Here is a 20,540-nt window from a genome sequence, read left to right as displayed (position 1 = left end):
CTGGATGGGCCTTTGAGCCCCCTGATCCAGTGGGAGGTGTCCCTGCTCCATCCAGGGAGCTGCGCTGGGTTCCTTCGGTTAACCTGTGAAACATGATGGGAATTTGCTGCCCTTAGTGATCCCAGATATCAGATTCTGCTGTTCCTGCTGTGAAAGAGATATCCTTCTTCGTTCAAGTGGGGTGCGAGCCTTTGCCTCAATTCTTGGAGTCCAAGGACAAGATTCCTTATCTGCTTGAGGAGCTTCCCCTTGGCTCCTGCTGAAGGCAGCCCACCTTTGACCTCAAGGTGTTAATAAGGCAGTAGCTATTCCCAGTTATTTTCAGTTACTATTTAACAGCTGGGCACTCAAAATCATATTTTATTTAATCTTGCCTTCTGTTTATTTTCCCTTTAACCAGCATTTACAATTATTCCCACGATAACTGCAATTTTTGTAGTGGTTTCGAGCCTATTAACCTTTGGTATTGGTTCATTTCTTTCCTGGTGCTGCTTCTTCTCTGCTGAGCTTTGGGATTTGTGTGAAAGTCCTCAATTCTCCTTTTGTACTCAGGGAAACTGGTTCTTGTTTTTTCTCTCTGGTGCTTTACCTTTATCCTTCTCTGCCAGCAAAGGATGGAGGCTGGTATCAGGGCTTGGCAGGTTTACTTTGCTAGGACCTCAGTGCCCCTTATTTCCTTGTCAGGAATGGTGTAAAGGTTTCCAGGCAGAAATCTGGCAGCACTTCCTATCCTCTCTCAGTGAGGAGAGTGCCGAGCAAGGCTCTGCCTCCCTGTGGAGGAAAACCTGCCCTGTGAGCCCTCTGGGAGCTAGAGATGCAGATCCAAGCAGCACCAAATTCAGCACTAGTCGTGCTTCTCTCCACAAAGCAGGCAAGTGCCCTCAAGCAGCTTTTCCCAGCTGTGTTGTCAGAACGAAGCACTTTGTGGTTTATCCTAAAGATTTGAGTTGAGGGGAAAACCATCAGGAGAAAGCCCTCATGTTGCAAAGCCACACCTGGAGCAGAAGCAGGTCCTGTTCTTACATACAACATATGCTTGCATACCAGAAAGCCAACCGTATCCTGGGCTGCATCCAAAGCAGTGGGACCAGCAGGGAGCGAGGGGCTTCTGTCCCTCTGCTCAGCTATGGTGAGACCCCACCTGGAGCCCTGTGTTCAGTTCTGGAGTCCTGAACACAGGAAGGACATGGAGCTGTTGGAGCAAGTCCAGAACAGGACAGAGAATATCTGAAGGCTGGAGCACCTTCCATATGAGGACCAGCTGAGAGAGTTGGGGTTGTTCAGCCTGGAGCAGAGCAGGCTCTGGGGAGACCATAAAGCAGCCTCCAGTACTAAAAGGGGCTCCAGGAAAACTGGGGAGGAGCTCTTGATCAAGGAGTGCTGGGACAGGGCGAGGTTGAATGGTTTTCAGCTGAAAGAGAGGAGATCAGATCTTGGGAAGAAATGGTTTCCTGTGAGGGTGGCAAGGTCCTGGCCCAGGTTGCTCAGGGAAGTCATGGCTGCCCCATCCCTGGAGGTGTTCAAGGTACCAGATTGAATGGGGCTTTGAGCAACTGGATCCAGTGGGAGGTGTCCCTGTCCATGGGAGGGGTTGGAACTGCATGGGCTTTAAGGTCCCTTCCAACCCCAACGATTCCATGATTTGATGATATAACTTCTCTAGTTGAGGCTGTGCTACTTCCAGCTCTCTCCAAGTCCCTTATTGCTCTGCCAGTGACCCTGGAGGATCAGGAGCACCTGATCTCCAGCATCTCTGCAGTCTGGTGGGGCTGAAGCTGTGGGCATTGCTAATGCAACCTCTCCTACTGGTGCCTGGCCTCATACTTGGGTTGGGCTGTCTTTTGCTGCTGAGCTGCTTGGAATCAGAAACCTAGCTGTCCTGTGAGCTTGGTCACCACCTTGTGTGAATTCCTGCTGCTGCCTGTCCTCTAGCTGTGTGCTGGTTTGCTTGGCCAGAGCTTAAAGGGAGTGAAATGGGATGGTTTATCAGTCATGTAGTCAAACCCTCCCTTTGCTGGTGGTTTGGGGTTGAAGACGGTGAGTGGGAGCCTTACTGACCCTGATGCCCCATCCTTCTGCTCCAAGGACCTGATTTGTCCTTTCCCTCAAGCCTTATGGGATGCTGTGGTCCAGAAATACCGCTCCAGAGCTGGGTAACCTTACAGGAGAGGAAACTCAAAACAATCCGTGCCTGCCTTGCTGATTTCCACCCCAAAACTACCCATCCTGTCGGGTCATGGAGCAGCAGCTGTCTCCCTCTCTGTACTGGAGGACTAGGGGCTGCGGCAGTTTCCCTGTCCCATGTCTGGATGTCTGCGGAAGGCTGTGGGCTCTGCCAGCTGGAAGCAGGGAAGGCTGGGGGGAGCTGAGCAAGGCAGCCAAGTCCTCTTAAAAAAATCTGAGTGCTCTGGCACAGCCGCACTTGCCTATTCCTATGGGAGATGCTGCCAGCCCCAGGGGAGGGAACGCTGGGAACCTGCTGTGAGCAACTTGGGGCAGCTTCAGTCCCTCACTACATGGAGGGCACGCGTGGCAGGAGGCTATGGGTGGCTTCAAGAAGGGTTCTTTTCCTGAGCAGGAGAAACGCAGAATCCACAAGCAAAACTGCTGCCTGGCTCTTCCTTTTGACCTAGAATAGAAGAAAACCCTTGTGCTGGTTATGTTATTTTACTTTTTCCTTCTGCTAATGGGTGTTTGAAGGGACTTCAGCCCCTAAGTGCATCTTCCCTCCCTCTCTGCTGCCGTGCCTGAATGTGATGACTTGCTTCTGCAAATAAATGGAATAAACCAACTTTTCCTTTAGACAGTTGGTGCCGGAGCACTTCTGCTATGAGGACAGGCTGAGAGAGCTCAGCCTGGAGAAGAGAAAGCTCTGAGGAGGCCTTATAGTGGCCTTCTGGTACCTGAAGGGGGCTACAGGAAAGCTGGGGAGGGACTTTTTTCGAGGCCATGGAGTGATAGGATTAGGAGGAATGGCTTTAAATTGGAGAGCAGAAGATTTAAATTAGACATTAGGAAGAAATTCTTCATGCTGAGTGTGGAGAGACCCCGGCGCAGGTTGCCCAGGGAAGTTGTGGCTGCCAGTAGCTGTTCAAGCCCAGACTGGATGGGACTTAGAGCCTCCTGATCCAGTGAGAGGTGTCCCTTCCCATGGCAGGGGGTTTGGAACTGGATGGGTTTTGAGGTACCTTCTGACCGAAACCATTCTGTGATTCTGTAAAATGCCCAAACTCATCATGACCCAGCTCCTCACAAGAAACCTGTGGCAGCTTCCCAGCAGGAAACCGTCCTGCTGTAGATAACGTGTCCTTGGTGTCTGAAGTTGTCCATCTCCAGGTCTGCTAACCCTGGTACAGCTGCTGATCACGTCTCATGTGCAAGCGGGGCTGGTGAGGAGGACGAGGGCTGATTGGATCTGTGAAGCATCTCTAGTCTGGCTGAATACCCAGGAATGACAAAGAAACAATGAACTTAATAGACAGGTCACATCAGGGCTGCCTGTGCAGTGAGGGCAACCGGCAGCGCTTGCCCAGCCTCTGCCAGAGAGTTTTTGTTGAGGACAGAAGGTTAAATAAGGGGAACTAGCTGCCCTGAATAGTCTCGATCTCTGCTGCTGGCTTTCAGCAGCCAAAGGAAAGGTCCCAGCGCCTTGGATGTTTTCAGGGTTTCTCCTGGCAGGATTGGTTTACAGAGACTTCCTTGCTTTCCAGGAGGTTGTGTTGCTGCGAGAACATGTTCTACTCTGGTTTTGCTGTTTCTCCCTAGGTGACTGTGCTGTTGTCACATCCAAGGATGTGGTGGAGGAAACTTAGGAGGCTGGAGGATAGTTTACTGCTTCTTTCTTATCCTGGATGGTGTGGACAGGCTGCTCTTGTAACCCCCTCAATTACTCCAGGAGTGGCTGCTTACACTTTTTTTACACCACTATAGACGTGCCATGGCTGATGTTGTCCCTAATGAAAACAGCAGTTATAATAATAAAAAAGACTGGTAAGGCAAACCTGGTTGTGGTAGGAAGGGAGCCTGGAGCTGCTCCCCAGCACGTGTCCATTCCTCCATGGAGCCTGTGCCTCAGTGAACCGGGTCAGCGTGCAGCCCCAGGGATGGCTGTGAGTTGGTCCATGCTTTACAAATCCTCCTCCTCCACAACCTGTTCCACTGCTGTCCCCCAAGGCTGCACGAGATGCAGTCAGGGATGCATAGCACAGCAGAGTTGCTCAAGCATCCTCTCTGGAGCCATTTGGGGATGGAATGAGTTTTTAATTTAAAAGTTGGGTCATCATGTGTGAAAGTGATGTGCCTGCCTCATCTGTGCCTGAGGTAAATCCAGCTGGGTTTAGAAAGTCCTCTGGAGCTCAGAGTCGGGGGAGAGCTCCCCTTGCTCAGTAAGTTCAAAGAGCTGCTCTCCTGGCTGACTGCTGGGGGCAAACGCAGTCTGAGCCCTCAAGGTCGGCACACCCAGCAGTCTCGAGCTGCTGGTTCCTTTAGGCGGTGGCAATCCAGATCTGGAATCTGTTTGCCCTTCCTATGTCGTAATAATTAAACAACCTAGGCTGTACGTGCTGGGGACGTGTGTGCCACTGTGTTTGGAACAGCCCAGCCAATAAGCCCACATCCGGGCAGGTACCTTATAATGTAGGAAAAGCTCATTTGAAGATGATTGTGGGTGGGTTTGGGATGCATCAGGCATTGCAGCCAAACGAAGAGCCCAGGGGCCCCAGCACCTCATTTGACCCTTTTTGGGATTCGGTGCTATATCAGCAAGGATGATGTTCCTTCAACTCCTGCCTGGCCAGTCCCAGTGCCTGGAGGGGTGGTTTGAGCTGAAAACCAGCCACCAGTGTTGGGAAGCATCAGATCTGCATGGGAGTAGGCACAGTCGTGCCAGGTTTTGCAAGGGGAGCGAATGTACTTCTGGCTTGGCAGGTGGGACTGGGAGCAGGCAGCTCAGCATTGCTTTGTGAAAGCTTGGCAGGGAATATCACATCCTTGGGTTTTCCTATAGGGCACGTCCCAAAACTCCCCTGCTGTACCATGCCAAGCCAGGAGCTGCTCCTTTGGCACAGGCCTCCATGAGGACCCCGGCCCCATCTCCTCCTCTAAGGGGGCAGCGATGCTAGGAAACAGCTCGGCTCCATTTCTGTGCAGAGGATTCGGTGCTGTGTTGTTTTGCCTCCTTGGTCATGAATTGCCGGGACAAAAAAATATTTTCCTTGCTCTTAAACTTGTGCTCCACCCGGTTGGAAAAGCTGCTTCCAGCAGGCTGAAGTTTGGGATGTGATTTGTGATCATGCTTTCCGCAGCTCGACAGTCCCGATCCCAGTCCCCTCTTGCTGCAGCCAGCCCGGCTTTGATCAGCTGCAGCCAACTCATCCACAGCCTCCCGCTGGCGATGCTGTTCATTCAAATTCCCACGACAAGCCGAGGGATTACGAGATTTTCTCCATCACCTTAATGCAGCTCGAGAGCCCGGCACATGGAAGGTAACACGGCCAACGGTCATGCACGTCACCAGTCGGCTCGGTGGCTTTGCACCCGCCATCCTCCCTCATCTGCCTCTCAGCTGGATGCCTGACATGGTGTTAATTTGCAGGGCTCGGAGGGGGTTTGATGTGCGAATGGCTCATTGGATTCAGAAGCTACTTGAAATGTTAGATGATAATTTTAGCCAGGGCAGATTTTGCTAAGCTGTGGAGTTCCGGTGAGCTCTGGTAAAGCCATGGTGGGGATTACAGTGGTTAATTCAGTACTTGATTTCTTTAATGGTGATTTTTTTTTTCTCTGGGATTTAAACTCTGCATTTCTAGAACTGCCCTTTCTCCTAAAAAGTGCGACTGTGCCTTGGAGCTGGCTCAACATCCACGATCGGTGCCCCAGGAGGGATGGTGGTGCCTGGCAGACGTCGGTTGTGCTGGTGGTGTGGTGATGGCGTAGACCTGGGGAGCGCCGCAGCCATCCATCCCCAGCCTCTCATTGCACCCCAGATGAGCCTTGCTCCATGAGCCCATCTCGGCAGCATGTTCTGCTGTTGGGAAGTGTGGTGGCCTGATGCTGTAAGCAAGGACAGACACCCACCTGTGCCCTGGGCCAAAGCAGCAAAGCCTGGGTTATCTGTTTTTTTTTTCCCCTCCTGGGTTCACCTCTTTCCCTGGAAACCTTTCCCTGAAATTCCTCAGCCAACACTTTAAGCTGTTTTAATGCCAGCAGCTGTTTTATGGGGCATGTTTACACCCTCTGGCTTGATGAGTTGCCAGAGGAAGAGCTGGGAGCAATGGGGTGGCAATCGTGTTGGTCTGAAATTACTGATCTTCTCTTCCGCACCAGCAATGCCCATGGCACGGAGGTGGCACAAGCTTTTCTCAGGCTAACAGGAAAGACTGATCCCAGCAATGGACCTTGAACAGATTCCAGCAATATCATTTCTTGGTTGGGAAACTGCTCTGCCTGCCAGCTCTGGCTCCATGCCCTGTGGATGTTGCTGCTACCTGCCTGGAGTTGCTTGCTGGAAGTGCTCCTGCACCTTTTGTCTCTCAGTGCCAGCTCTCCTGGAAGTGCTGGAGGTTACGATGCACTCAGGTTCCTTCCTCTGCACCAAACAACCTAGATCAGTTACAAAACCAAACCTGAAAACTCCATTTACCATTCCCATTCCTTCCACTAATGCAAATTCATATAATTTGCGTCACAATTACACAATGTCTGCTGGGAAGTTTGTTCTGGGAAGCAGATAGCAGGCTGTGATGTTTCCAGTATGGAGGAGCTGGGTAGCAACCTTTCAGCAGCAGCACCTGCAAAAATGCCTGGGATGCCTTGCCTGGGTGTGATGATGGACTTGATCTGGAGCCACTGTTGCCCTACATCACCCCACATGCCCTCTCTTGGACTCTGCAGTAAGTTTTCAGGTCCCTGTCTCCCTTCCAGAGCTGAGTACCAACACTGCTTTTGACCCCTCAGCTGGGTTTCTCCTCACACAGGCTATTTTACAGTCCAAATATCGGTAGCAGTGCTGTGGACACCCCAGACAGTGCAGATTCCTCCTCTCTGGGATGGATCATCTGTGCTAAATAGTTTCATTCTTCTCCCCTTTAAGGCTGCTTCCCACATCAAAGCTTTTGGGGAGCTTTTGGAATGGTTGTGGCCTGGAGAACTGCTCCTTAAGGCCCCCATGGCCTGTCTCTTTCCATCATTTGATTTCTTTGGGACTCTCTCCTGGGTCTATGGAGATGCTTTGTTGATTCCTCTCCCTGTGATAACATCTCATCTCTGTTAAGTGGCAAAACTAATTCCTGCAGATTTAAGAAGAGGCCATGCCAGGGCTCTTTGTCAGGGTCACTTGCCTGGCAGTGTGCCAGGGAGGGGGGCATCAGGCTGGATTTGCTGGCATTTTTCCTAATTCCTTGACATCTCCATTATCTTTCTCCCGCAGAAGCAGCAATAAGGCTCTTTCCTGGTGGGTCACATGGGATGAGTGCAGCAGCAGAGCAGTTTGGGGCTATTTTTCCTCTCCTTTTAACCCAACGCGCTGGAATTTGATGAGCTGGTGATAGGTGCCGGAGCCATGAGTTGCCTCTGGCCGAGAGAAGAATAAAGGATGGCTGTTTTAGGGCTTCTCTTACAGTGGAAATATTGGTAGCGCAGAGGAGACTGAAAGCCAATGCAATGTCAACTGCTTTTTGTTGAAATGTTCTCTCTTGCAGTTATTTTTCCCCCTGCTTTTCGTATCGGTTTTGGAAGGATGTGCCGTGTTTTTAACCTGCAGTTTTTAACCTGCTCCTGGGGAAGAGCCTGGAAGCACCAGGGATCTGGGTCTCTGTTGGGACCACCCTAGCTTGCTTGCTTGCTGGGCTTTGGGGCAGAAATCTGTTGGGATCAACTGGGGCAGGGTCTGTTGGAGCAAGGTCTGTGCCTATACAGGGCTGCACGGTGTTTGCGTTGGGCTGACTTTCTTGGAGGAGCTTCTGGGAGACAGAGATGGGTTAAAGGGGATGTTTTGAGCCTCACTGGGTGCTCTTTTTATCATCAGGTGTTAAGTGTCGAAGCTGCTTTAACCTTCTGGTGACAGAGATGATCGGGCAGAGGAGGGGGGGTAATTTTTTGTATCTATAGCCACAGATCTGTTCCTTGATGCACGTGGTGATGCTCATTTATGCGACTACAGCAGTTAAGGTGGGCTGAAGGGAGCCACAAACCTGTATAGCCTGGAAAGAGGATGTGGTGTAAGGAGCAGGTGCTGAATGAGCACTTCTCTTCCTTTGCACTTCTCAGCAAATCCAGTTTGCAGATGACATGCAGGAGTTCACCAAGTTCCCAACCAAGACGGGCCGTCGGTCCCTGTCCCGCTCCATCTCACAGTCTTCCACTGACAGCTACAGCTCTGGTAGGTGCCAGGCTTCTTGTTCATGCATGGTCCTCTCCCAAATCCGGCAGTGGTGCTGCTGTGAAAATGCTGCTCACCCCACATGTCAGGAGGCTCCATGCTACTGTGTTGTACTCAGATGTGGAAGGGATAATTCTGGGGATTCCTGAAGCTCAGGCATTGATACCAGTTGATAACCTGGTTAATTCTGGGCTAGCTTAGGGACTAAGAGTGCAAAATTCCCTCTGGACATTGGCTTTCCGTAGGAAACTCATAGTTTGAGCCATGACTCATAGTTTGCACCCTAAGTAAGTTTGCGGATGACACTAAGGTGGGTGAAAGTGTCGATCTGCTGGAGGGTAGGGAGGCTCCAAAGGGATCTGAACAGGCTGGAATGCTGGGCTGAGACCAATGGGATAAGGTCAAATGCCGGGTCCTGCACTTGGGGCACAACAACCCTGTGCCGCTACAGACTAGGAGAAGTCTGGCTGGAAAGCTGCCTGGAGGAGAAGGACCTGGGGGTGTTGGTTGACAGCGACTGAACATGAGCCAGCAGTGTGCCCAGGTGGCTAAGAAGGCCAATGGCATCTTGGCTTGGATCAGAAACAGCATGGCCAGCAGATCCAGGGAGGTTCTTCTCCCTCCGTACTTGGCCCTGGTGAGACTGCACCTCGAATCCTGTGTTCAGTTGTGGGCCCCTCACCACAAGAAGGATGTTGAGGCTCTGGAGCGAGTCCAGAGAAGAACGATGAAGCTGGTGAGGGGGCTGGAGAACAAGTCCTACTAGGAGTGGCTGAGGGAGCTGGGGTTGTTTAGCCTGGAGAAGAGGAGGCTGAGGGGAGACCTTGTTGCTCTCTACAACTCCCTGAAAGGAGGTTGTGGAGAGGAGGGAGCTGGGCTCTTCTCCCAAGTGACAGGGGACAGGACAAGGGGGAGTGGCCTCAAGCTGCCCCAAGGGAGGTTCAGGCTGGACATCAGAGAAAAAAATTTCACAGGAGTCATTGGACACTGATAGAGGCTGCCCAGGGAGGTGGTTGAGTCACCATCCCTGGAGGTATTTAAAAGACAGGTTGATGAGGTGCTCAGAGTACTCCCACCTGATGGGTGGGAGTTCCTGGTATAACGTGTGTTCCTCTCCTGGCTTTAGCTGCCTCCTACACAGACAGCTCTGATGATGAGGTTTCCCCCCGAGAGAAACAACAAACCAACTCCAAGGGGAGCAGCAACTTCTGTGTGAAGAACATCAAGCAGGCAGAGTTTGGGCGCCGGGAGATCGAGATCGCTGAACAAGGTAAAAGTGGAGCACGGGGTTTATGGGACTTGCAACTGGGTGCTGTGCTCTCTAGAGACCAGGAGCTGAGCCAAGGCAATTCTTACCACTCCTGCTGCATCCTTGGATGCCCTTTCCTTACCCTCTGAATTAGTGAATTATGTGGGGAAGAGCTAGATGCAACAGTGGACATTAACAACGTGTGGAATCTGTTTTTAAGCAGCAGCAGAGCTCTTGCAGGGTTTAACGTTCTGGTAGCTTTGGATGAGAAACCTCAGTGGGCTGGGATCTTGCAATGCCTTTGGAGACACAAGAACTGATAGTCCCAACCCCTTCCCCTGGAGCTTGTGGGTAGCAGAGTTACCATTTCCAGTGGGGAGAGTGGCTGACTTTGCTTTTGGGATCCTTTTAGACACAGGCTGCCAGAGCAGTAGAGGGGGAAGATAATCCAGGCATGTTTAAAGCAGCTCTTCTGAAATGTGGCAGAACTGTTTTTGTCATCTATAGGTGCTTCTCGTGGGTGCTGTTCTGCTGCAGGGCTGGTGGCTGTCCCGAGCTGGCGCACATCAACAGCCTTCCCTGGGCAGTCCCCATCCTAGACCTCTCCTGTTAGGTGGTCAGAAGGACACTGTGTCCTGTGTGGCTTTGTCGAGTGACAAATGACATGGGTGTGTTGATCCCATTTTGGGATCTCTGCCAAGCCAGGGATGGGGAGTTTTCTCCAACTATAACAAAAACTGTGGGGCTGCATGTAGGCTGTGAGACGCCAGAAAGGACGGCAGGTCTGGCAGAGAGGGGCCTCTCTGGATTTAGATATCATTAAAATCCCTCTGTTCCTTTTGCAGACATGTCTGCTCTGATTTCACTCAGGAAGCGAGCTCAAGGGGAAAAGCCTTTGGCTGGAGCTAAAATCGTGGGCTGTACCCACATTACAGCACAGACTGCGGTGAGTGGCCACTTATTTGGGGTGTCTGGGATGGGAGAGACCTCTCTTAAGTCTCTTAAGTTTAAGACAGGCTGTGAGTGTTTGAGTTATTCAGCCTGGAAAAGAGAAGGCTCCAGGGAGACCTTAGAAAAGCTTCCAGTACTGAAAGGGGCTCCAGGAAAGCTGAGGAGGGGCTCTTGAACAGGGAGTGCAGGGACAGGAGGAGAGGAAATCGTTTTAACCTGAAAGAGGAGAGATTTGGATTAGATATCAGAAAGAAGTGTTTTCCTGTGTGAGTGGGGAGGCCCTGGGCCAGGTTGCCCAGAGCAGTGGTGGCTGCCCTGTCCCTGGAGGTTTTTAAGGCCAGGCTGGATGGGGCTTGGAGCCCCTGATCCAGTGGGAGGTGCCCCTGCCCATGGCAGGGGTATGGAACTGGATGGGCTTTAAGGTCCCTTCCAACCCAAACCATTCCATGATTCTATGATTCCCAGCCTTGGGAATTCAGAAAAGGAACTTTTACTTTTCTGGAAACACCTTGGAGAGGTTCTGCATTTCCCCAGAGTGATATTTGCTGGAGCTGATCTCTAGTCAGTTCCTCGCTGCCCATTGCGCAAGGTTGTGTGTGGCACCCTGTGATTGTGCCCATCACCACAGCCCCAGGCCTGCTGCTCACCCTGCTGTCTCGCAGGTGCTGATTGAGACGCTGTGTGCATTGGGAGCACAGTGCCGCTGGTCTGCCTGTAACATCTACTCCACCCAGAACGAAGTGGCGGCTGCCTTGGCAGAAGCTGGTGAGTACTGCTGAGACTAGGGTCGCAGAGGCTTTCCAACCCCTCTCATGGCTCTGTAACCTTGTCCCCAGCTGGCTGGTTAAAGGAATAGCTTGGACCATGTATCTTTTAGGGAGGGATAAACAATTCTGATGCTGTTGTGGGCTGTGGTTTGATCTCTGTGTGGCCTCTTGCCCTTCCTGTCTGTGGCTTTCCTGAAGAGAAAGCAAGAGAAAGCTCTGCCAAACTTAGCTGATTCAAAGGGTGCTCCTCTTTTTCTAGGTGTTGCTGTGTTTGCCTGGAAGGGGGAGTCGGAGGATGACTTCTGGTGGTGCATTGACCGCTGTGTTAACGTAGATGGCTGGCAGGCCAACATGGTAATGAGCCTTTTCCCAGCCCTTCCTTTTCCTCCATGGAGTGGTCACTGGGTGCTCCTCACCCTTTTCTCTATGGGGCTGCTCCTGGTACCTGCTGGCATTGCAAATGGGGGCTGAGCCCCCATTAAAGTGGGGATCCTGGAGAATGGCAGCCAGCACTGTGTTGGGGGTCACTGTGGGCACGGTCACAGTTGCACACAGTGTCTTGAGTTGGTACAGCCCAGGGGCACAGGAGCATCTCCTGCAGGAGCTGCCCCTACCTTGCTGAAGGCAGATGATGCCTCTCACTGCCTTGATGCATGGTCTGTGATCACTAATGATGCGATAGCATGTGTCAGTGGGCTGTGGCAGCTCCCGCAGCCTTTCCTCTTGACTGTTTGCTTTCAGGGTATGAATGCTGTGGCACCCTTCTGATCTCAGCCTGTTTAGTTAGTGCTGCCTGCGGTCATGTTTCCAGGCTGCACAGCTATAGCAGGGGCAGAAAACCCTGTTAGGATCCATCAGCTTCATGCAGGGGGTAAGAAATCCTCTATGTTTTGGAGGACACCCCGAGTTGCTGGCAACTGGAGGAACCCAGGAGTCTGGGCCCTCAAAGAGCCCCGCGTCAGTGCCTGAAGATGCTTGCCATCACTTCTTCCCTGTCCTGTCCTCAGCAAAAGCTTTTCCCAGTGGAAAGCCTGAGTGCTCCATGTTCTTCCTTGCCTGTTCTTTAGATCCTGGATGACGGTGGGGACCTGACCCATTGGGTTTATAAGAAATACCCAAACGTATTTAAGAAGATCCGAGGGATTGTGGAGGAGAGTGTGACTGGTGTGCACAGGTAGGACGTTTGGGAAGGCTGGTCTGGAGATCTCTTACTGAGTTGCTGCTCTCTGTTCTGACCTGCCCCTGTCCTCTTCCAGGCTGTACCAGCTCTCCAAGGCCGGGAAGCTGTGTGTCCCAGCCATGAATGTGAATGACTCCGTTACCAAACAGAAATTTGATAACCTGTATTGCTGCCGGGAATCCATCCTGGATGGGTGAGTCCAACCTTTCTCCCCATCGCTGCTTTAACACACACGCTGGTTGACGTGGCTCCGATTTCTCTCCAGCAGATATTAGGCTCTTTGCTGCTTTGCCCTTGTTTTGTGTTTGCAGGACCTGGTTTGGGGGGCTCTTGCAGTGCAGCGCTGCCCTGTGCCATCAGCGGTGTACGCTTGACTAATTCCAACACAGGTCTCTCTCTGTCCCCCAGCCTGAAGAGGACCACGGATGTGATGTTTGGAGGGAAGCAAGTGGTGGTTTGTGGTTATGGGGAGGTGAGTTTCATCAGCGGTGAGCATCCCCTGGGCTCAGCATCCTGCATCTTCCCTGTGCAAAGACCATGTGCCCTTAATATAGGAGTAGATCAAACCTGCTGAGTGATTACCAGGAAAATATTGCTAGAACCTGCTGGGAGACTGGAGAATCAGCATCAGATTTCCCAGTTTGCCTCCAGATTAGCTGGGCTGTGAACACAACAGTTGCTGGGAACATGGGCCTGAATTATAACTACCCATGGGTGCTCCCATCTGCTGTCCCTGGACAGAGATCAGCATCCAGCCTGGCTGTCACCGAGCCTGTGACAGAGAAGGCGGAGGGATAGGCTGCATCTCGCAGTGGATAATGTTCTGGCAGAGAGCAACTGTATCACGAACTTGTAAGTGATTCTACCCTGGAAGAGCATGGAGCTGGGAGCTAACACCTTCCCTCCATCTGTGTGCTGTCTGTGTGGGTGTTTATCTTCCTGCGCTGCGAAGGGCCTGGCAGTAGCTGCAAATGCTCTTTCTGGCAGGAACGCTCTTAGTAATTTATTTAGACACCAGTGGAGCCCAGCTCCGCTCGATCAAGGAACTGCACTGGCTCTTGCCCAGGCACTCCAGGGTGGCGTCTGAACCTCCAGCCTTGAGTTGTGTGGGGAGTTGTAGTCTCCAGGCCTTGTCCCAAGTTTTACTGGACTTCTTCCACTCTCACTGGTTTTTCCTTGGGAGGCAGGTTGGAGTCCCAGTTTGCCCTGCTTGGCTGTTTTCAGTAGACCTGTGGCTGGACCTCAGGAGATGTTTCTGACCTGGCAGCATCTTGCTGGTCAAAAAATGGGGCTAAGTGTGGGTACGTGCACATCAGCCAGGCGTTAGGTGTGTGAATGGCATGGAGGACCAGACTTCAGTTTAATTTTGTGGTGAGGAGAGGGGTAAAGTCAGAGATGCTGCTACTGGAGCTCTGTTTTTCCCTTTGCTGAAGAGCAGTGCAAGACAGCTCTGAATACCAGAGTGCCCTTTCATTTAAAGGCACGTGGGGGAAGTACATGCTTGTCTGGGTGGGCTTTAATCTCCTCGTGGAGAATTGCTCAGAAGGGCTCTTGCAGTGCTGGGGTCTGTGCAGGCTGTGAGCAAGTTTGTTTTGGAAAGCTGCTGCACCAGCTGGTGGCCATGCTGGAGGGCTGGTGGCTTTGGAGGGGGAGCTAGGCTTGCGGCAGAAGTGCCACTCACCAGGTACATTGCTGAGCTGCTCTTGGCATCAGACAGATGGCCAGGACAAGCATCTCCCAGCTTGGGACATGCTGGGTCTGTTTTAGGGAAGGGATTGTAGTGCTCAGCGAATTCTGTATTCAGCTTCATACTGATGCTTTGCCTCGGCAGGTTGGCAAGGGATGCTGTGCTGCTCTGAAAGCCCTGGGAGCAATTGTCTACGTCACGGAGATTGACCCCATCTGTGCTCTCCAAGCTTGGTAAGATGTTACATGCTGCTTGTGAACATCTCGTTGTCTGCTCTCTACCCTCCTTTAAACCCTAACAGAGGCTGAGGAACAGCCAGGAGGATCTGTGCCTCATCTTGGAGAATATGGGTCTCATTCAGGTGTGATAGAAAAGTGCTGGGGCAGCTTGCAGAGCTGTGGGGTGCAGGTGACAGGCGCACTGGTTGGTTCAGGAAGGCTGCTCAGGAGTTTGCGCAGGGCTGGCTGTTTGCCCCACACATCCCCCAGCTCCTCCAACATTTGTGAGAGCAGGTTTGCCACCTCATCCCATCCTTTGCACAGCCCTTCCTCTCACATCTGGCATCCCTGAGGGTGTGGAGGGGGTAGCCTGGCTGCGGCGTGAGTGATTGGGAGCTGCCTTAGTAATGCAGCACTGAGCTCCTCCTGGCTTGGAGTAGATGGAACAGGCTTCTCCTCCTCATCGTCGTCCCTTTCCCCTTTTTTGCCAGTATGGACGGATTTCGGGTGGTGAAGCTGAGTGAAGTAATCCGTCAGGTGGATGTCGTCATCACCTGCACAGGTAGGGATGAAGGAAGTTGAGGGTGAGCCTTGGAGCAGTCACTCCCAGTGGGTATCTCAAGGGCTCTGGGGGAGCTGGGGATGGAGGAGACTTTGCTTCCATGTGCTGCTCATTTTACAACAATAGCTCTGCTCTGGCAAGAGCTTTGCATCCTATTCCCCCGAGTCTGCTGTTTGACCACAGTCTTTCTCAGCTGCCGGGAGGAGGGACGTCACAGCCATGTGTCCCCAGGTGTATTTTGGAGTCTCCTAGAACCTAGGTAATTCGTGGGACCAAAGACCGGCACTCATTCCCTGTGTATCTGTGTTGTCACAGCCAAGAGGGCTCTCGTTCTGGTTCAAGTTCACTTGTTGTAGCCCCAAACTGAGCTTCTCTGACTCTAGTGCAGGGAAGGAGAAATCAGAGGGTTTCCATTTCCACCACTTTGGGTTCATCTGTTCCCTCTTTGCAGGAAACAAGAACGTCGTGACCAGAGAACACCTGGATCGGATGAAAAACAGCTGCATCGTCTGCAACATGGGCCACTCCAACACCGAGATTGATGTGGTGAGTCTGCCTGCAGTCTCAATGTTGCATCTGCCCCACCATCCTCCTGCGATGACTCCAGCCTCTTCCTTCTGCTCTTGCAGACCAGCCTCCGGACCCCAGAGCTCACCTGGGAGAGGGTCCGCTCCCAAGTGGACCATGTCATCTGGCCGGATGGGAAGCGAGTGGTGTTGCTGGCTGAGGTGTGCTGAGAGCTGTTGCTTTGGGAAATAACTGTGGGCCAGAGTTTGTAACGGAGGTTTAACCAGATGGGAAGGTGCTGGGACACTTCATACCTAGGAGGAAGTTCAGGGCTCAGGAAAGGCTTTCCTAACTTATTTTCCTTTTCTTGAGGTAGAGGAGGTATCGGGTACCACATGCAGCCACAGAGGTGCTATCTGGCTCCATTCTTTTGAGCCAGGAGCCATTCCTATCAGCAAAAAATTGTCAGCTTCTGGCTTTGGCAAGATTTGCCATGCAGCAAACTGGCTGGGTGTCTCCTCTTCCCACTCAAGCCTGGCAGTCAGGAGTGACTTATTCTTCCTAGGAATCACGAAACTTCCCTGCCTTAAAGCTAAGGGTCAGAGCGGAAACAGAGTCAGTTTGAGTGCTTTGGTTGCGTCAGTGGCAGCTGAATCACTGTGCTGTGGCTGCCCCTGTCCCAGGGAGGGTGTAGGGGTGGATCCTATCTCAAAGTGCTTCAGTTTGGCTTTGGGGGCAAGTTTAGCTCTCTGCAAACTCCTCCTACTGTCTCCTAGGGCCGTCTTCTCAACCTGAGCTGCTCCACGGTTCCCACCTTCGTTCTCTCCATCACAGCCACCACTCAGGTCTGTACACCACAGGGCTGGGTCGTGAGGGGTGGAGGATGCTCTGAGGACTTGCGTGAGCCTTGGGATGGGGCCAGTTTGGAAGAAGCTGGGGATGCACAGTTGGATGGGTGCTTGGGATCACACTGATGCCAGAGATACTGTAGCAACCACCTCTTGGCCAGGATGCAATTAGTAATGGCATGAATTTATTGCTTTGGTTACAGCTGGGAGAGAGCTTTTAAATGAGCCACGCTTTGTGGCAGAGCTCCTGCTGTGCTGTAAGCCACTGCCGAGCTCCCCTAGCACAGGTTTAAGCTCACCTCAAAGCCAGGCTTAGCTTTGTCTTTGGAGTCTTGATTTCTATGTCACTGAAAAAACCCTCTGGCATGAGTTTTGGGGATCTGGAGGTCAGGGGTTAAAATGCTCCCCGGCATCAGTGCCAGCTCAACTGGGTGGACACGGCTGTGTCTCTGTTTGTTGTGACTCTGCCTTTCCAAGGAAAACAATTATTAAATTTGGCTCTGCTGTGTGATTGGCAGTCAGCGCATGCTGTGCAGCAGCTGAGGTCGGCACAGCCCTGGGTCTGTGAGTGATGGAAGGAACGCGTGGGGCTGGAAATGGAGGGGACTGGCTGGGGTCTGATGGTGGGGGAGGACAGCTGTGCCAACGGTGGGGAATGTCCTTCCCCTTGCATTTGTCAGCCCAAACCAACAGGGACCGGGACTGTGTTTTAGACCTGGGGCTCTCAGCTGCATGAGCAAGCTCTCAAGGGAGATGCAGTTTTGTTTCCGCTGAAGGAGCGGCTCTGAATTTTGGAGTGATGCCACCAGCTTAAAATGAGCAATCCCTTCATTTCCACGTGACATGGCAGCTGTATGATTTAAGAGAATTAGAGCTGCTCCCCTCTCCTCCACCCTTATGTTCTGGTTTTCCCAGGAGCATTAAGCCCAGATGCTGCAAAGATGCTGGGTCCATCTCATCTCCTATCTCTGCTCCAGTGGCAACAGGATTATGGAAACCAAGAGAGGGATGTACCCTTAGGTGGAAGCCTGTCCTTCAAGGCATTTTGGGAATGATTACGCCCTCCCTCAGGCTCCCAAGCCCTTATCTCTGCTGCTGAGAGCTTGGTGTCACTGCGAGTGCTCTGCTGCTCAGATTGGTGGCTGTCCCTGATTGTCCCTGGGTGTCCCCTTTGCAGGCTCTGGCTCTGATCGAGCTTTACAACGCTCCTGAGGGCCGTTACAAACAGGACGTGTACCTGCTGCCGAAGAAGATGGGTGAGTGGAGGGAACTCGGACTGATTTATCTCTGGGCTGCTGTGGACCAAAAGAAACACCAACCTGGACTGGACAGAACTTCTAGGGACAGGATGGATTCAAGGAAGCCCTCAGGGGCAGCAAACTTGCAACACCTGCAAGTTGTTAGGTTCCTTGTCCTTGATGTTCTGCAGTGTGGCAGGTGTCCCTTATGCTGCAGACTTCTTGCTCCAAGGCTTCTCATGCAGCCCCTGTGTCTTTTGGTGCACATCCAGCCCTGCTCAGCACCAGGGCTTGAGCTCAGCTCTGCCATAGGCTCACCTGACAGTGAATCCATGGTGCCAGGGCTGCCTGGCCAGACCCAGCACAGTGCCCTGGCCCGTTTTGTGCCATATGATGAGTCCATGCATCATCTCCTTGACAGTGTGGTAGGGCACAGGCACCCCCTGATCCTCACTTTCCTCTCCCCCTTCCCAGACGAGTATGTTGCCAGCTTGCATCTGCCTTCGTTTGATGCCCACCTGACAGAACTGACGGACGATCAGGCGAAATACCTGGGACTCAACAAAAACGGGCCTTTCAAACCCAATTACTACAGGTTAGTGCCAGCCAGGGCAGGGGGCCACTGCCTTCCCACCCAGTGAGTGCTGCTGGGGCATCTCCTCACTCTGGGACAGCACAAGCTCCTGGGAGCTGTGTCCCCCAGCACCCACGGCCTCACTGTCCCCTTCCTTCTCTTGTAGATACTGATGGACCATACCCATGAAGGACCAGACCACACAAGACAACGTTAGAGAGATTATTTTTAAATATCGTTTTATTTTGGTTTATCTATTCTTTTATTTTTTTTAAACCAACAAAGAAACCTGTTTTTACATTTATCAGTGTGATTTTAGGGTCACCTTTTTTTTCCCCTCTCTGTTTCACCCTTTTACATGATCACATCTCTGTCTGATCTTGGCAGACAACCTGGGATTTGCTTCTTGCTTTCATGTGGCTGAAGCTGCTGGTGGCTCCCAGCCCTGGCTCCCGGAGAGGGCTTCCCTTTTCTGAAGTGCCAAGGGCAGTTCATTCCTGCAGTGATGTTTTATTCTTTGGTTTTTCCACCTTTACAGCCCATGTCAGTCACAGCCGGGATCCTTGCAGATACGGAGATGCTGTTCTACCTTATCTTATGTTTGTTTCTTTGTGTGGATTATCTGCAACTTCTAAATTGCCTTAAAGAGCCCAGTTTTAGCTGCTAGATCAGTGCTTCGAGTGCTGCTTGGGAGCAAAGTGGCGCCTGCTGGCCACCTCGCAGATGGGTGACTGGCCTCAAGCCCAGCCAAGGGCCCTGTGCTGAGGTGGCCCAGGTTTGGTAGCCACTGGCCTGGGTTTGGAGGCTGGCTGGGTGCAGGAGAGTTCACTGTTTCAGGGTGCTAATCTGAATCCAGATGGGGGTCGCTTACCCAGTGTTATTTCATCTCTCTTAGGTTTTTTAGCCAAACTGCACCTTAATTGAGTTAAAACCATTTTTTTTAATTTGTTTTTTCCTCTTTTGCTTTTTGATCTGTAAAGAGATGGTTTAAAGCAGGGCAGGAGCGTCAGACATGTGGCTGCCTGCCCACTGCATCCAAGTGGCCCCATCTCCCACTGAGAAGTGTGGGGTGGTTTTAAGGGTGCCCAGGGTTACTTTTGGGAATCATTTCACTTTTTGTTTTGTTGAGACAAACACAGAGATGAGCCTTCCCTGTACCCAGCCTGTGCACCATGGATCCCTGCACGAAGACCTCAGCTCCTTGTTGCTCTGGCTCTCGAGCTGGGCTTTCTCAGTCGCCTTCCCTACCCTCTTGCAGTGCGTTTCAGCCACTCTTGTTGCTTCGTTCATCCCCTTCCTGCATCCTCACCCATGACTTGTTTTTCTTTTCCATCACTTGCAGCTTGTCCCAGGACTGGGGAAGCTCCTTGCAACCCAGTGAGGTTTCTCTTGGCTGTTTTATTCCTCCCAAAATTGGCTCTTTCTTACCCCAACCAAGGCCAGAGCACGGAGGGAAGGAGGACCCCCACTGCTGCATCTCCTGGTACACGGATAATGGAGATGCCACGGTACCCACGACTGGGGCTGCTCCTTCACTTCCGGGCACCGGCTGCTCCTGTTTCCCCAGGGAATGCAAATCTCCTTTGGTGAGATAGGAAGAATATGTTATAGGTGATGCTCGTGGCTTTGATCACCCTATTTTCTCCTTTGACTGTCCCTTTTTCTCGCCCTGCCCAGTTTCCTCCTGGTCTGTCGTTAGGTCGCTTGCTTCCTCATGGATTTTGGGGATTGCCTGCCTCACTGGGACCCTGCAACCACCCCTTAAACTTCATGGGGGACTCACGCCTGGCTCAATGAGCTGGAATCTCACTGCTTGGGGGTCAGGGCTCCCCCCTTTCCTATCTGCATTAGGGTTGATGCCCAGCATAAGGGCTCCAGCTCTGTATAAGCCATGGTGGAGAGAGGGGGGGGGGGGGTGGGGATGGTGGTGGCAGCGCTGGGCTGGGAGGGAGAGGTTTATTTTATATATGAATGATTTTTAATGAATGCAATATTAATCCTTGCAGATGAGCAATAAATCATTAAAGTCTAATTAAACTATTAGGGAAAATGAAGTGATTTCACTTGTGGGCAGTTTAATTGGAAGAGCGAGTTGAGTCGGAGCCCAGAAATGGGGCTGTGCTCTGCCTTTGGCCCCCTTGAGAGGGGCTTTAGCCCCCCCCCACTCCCCCCCAGGATCCCACGAGCAACTCCAAGACCCTGGATTTTGGGGTCTGACCCACTCCAAGCCCTTCTGTGCCTTTTCATTTGGGATTAAACCCATCAGGCCCCTCTGGTGGGGTCTGGATCCCCTCTGATCCCTATCAGGCAAACTTTCTTTGGCGTCTGAGACCCACAACCTCCTTGATATGAGGATTCACTTGTTCTAGTGATACCAAAAAT

The 20,540-nt window shown here is 52.1% G+C and overlaps 1 protein-coding gene across 3 annotated transcripts in view; it reads left to right on the top strand.

Annotated features, from left to right (window-relative positions):
- Window positions 1–20,216, top strand: part of AHCYL1 (adenosylhomocysteinase like 1) — a 29,427-nt gene extending 9,211 nt beyond the window's left edge. For 2 of the 3 annotated variants that reach the window (XM_069876214.1, XM_069876216.1), the window contains exons 2-17: window positions 8,266–8,377; window positions 9,504–9,647; window positions 10,472–10,572; window positions 11,240–11,342; window positions 11,604–11,698; window positions 12,412–12,518; window positions 12,601–12,717; window positions 12,933–12,996; window positions 14,356–14,444; window positions 14,921–14,991; window positions 15,443–15,537; window positions 15,621–15,719; window positions 16,275–16,343; window positions 17,524–17,602; window positions 18,059–18,179; window positions 18,325–20,216. In XM_069876214.1, the coding sequence (XP_069732315.1) occupies window positions 8,266–8,377; window positions 9,504–9,647; window positions 10,472–10,572; window positions 11,240–11,342; window positions 11,604–11,698; window positions 12,412–12,518; window positions 12,601–12,717; window positions 12,933–12,996; window positions 14,356–14,444; window positions 14,921–14,991; window positions 15,443–15,537; window positions 15,621–15,719; window positions 16,275–16,343; window positions 17,524–17,602; window positions 18,059–18,179; window positions 18,325–18,331 (1,473 nt within the window). In that variant the 3' untranslated portion in view covers window positions 18,332–20,216. Of the gene's footprint in view, window positions 1–8,031; window positions 8,167–8,265; window positions 8,378–9,503; window positions 9,648–10,471; window positions 10,573–11,239; window positions 11,343–11,603; window positions 11,699–12,411; window positions 12,519–12,600; window positions 12,718–12,932; window positions 12,997–14,355; window positions 14,445–14,920; window positions 14,992–15,442; window positions 15,538–15,620; window positions 15,720–16,274; window positions 16,344–17,523; window positions 17,603–18,058; window positions 18,180–18,324 lie in introns of all 3 variants that reach the window. The other variant, XM_069876215.1, reaches the window with a different exon arrangement.
- Window positions 20,217–20,540: the final 324 nt, after the last annotated feature.

The sequence above is a fragment of the Phaenicophaeus curvirostris genome, chromosome 24 (genome assembly GCF_032191515.1).
Source record: "Phaenicophaeus curvirostris isolate KB17595 chromosome 24, BPBGC_Pcur_1.0, whole genome shotgun sequence".
NCBI classification, from domain to species: Eukaryota; Metazoa; Chordata; class Aves; order Cuculiformes; family Cuculidae; genus Phaenicophaeus; species Phaenicophaeus curvirostris.
This window is presented reverse-complemented; position numbering and strand designations above follow the sequence as displayed.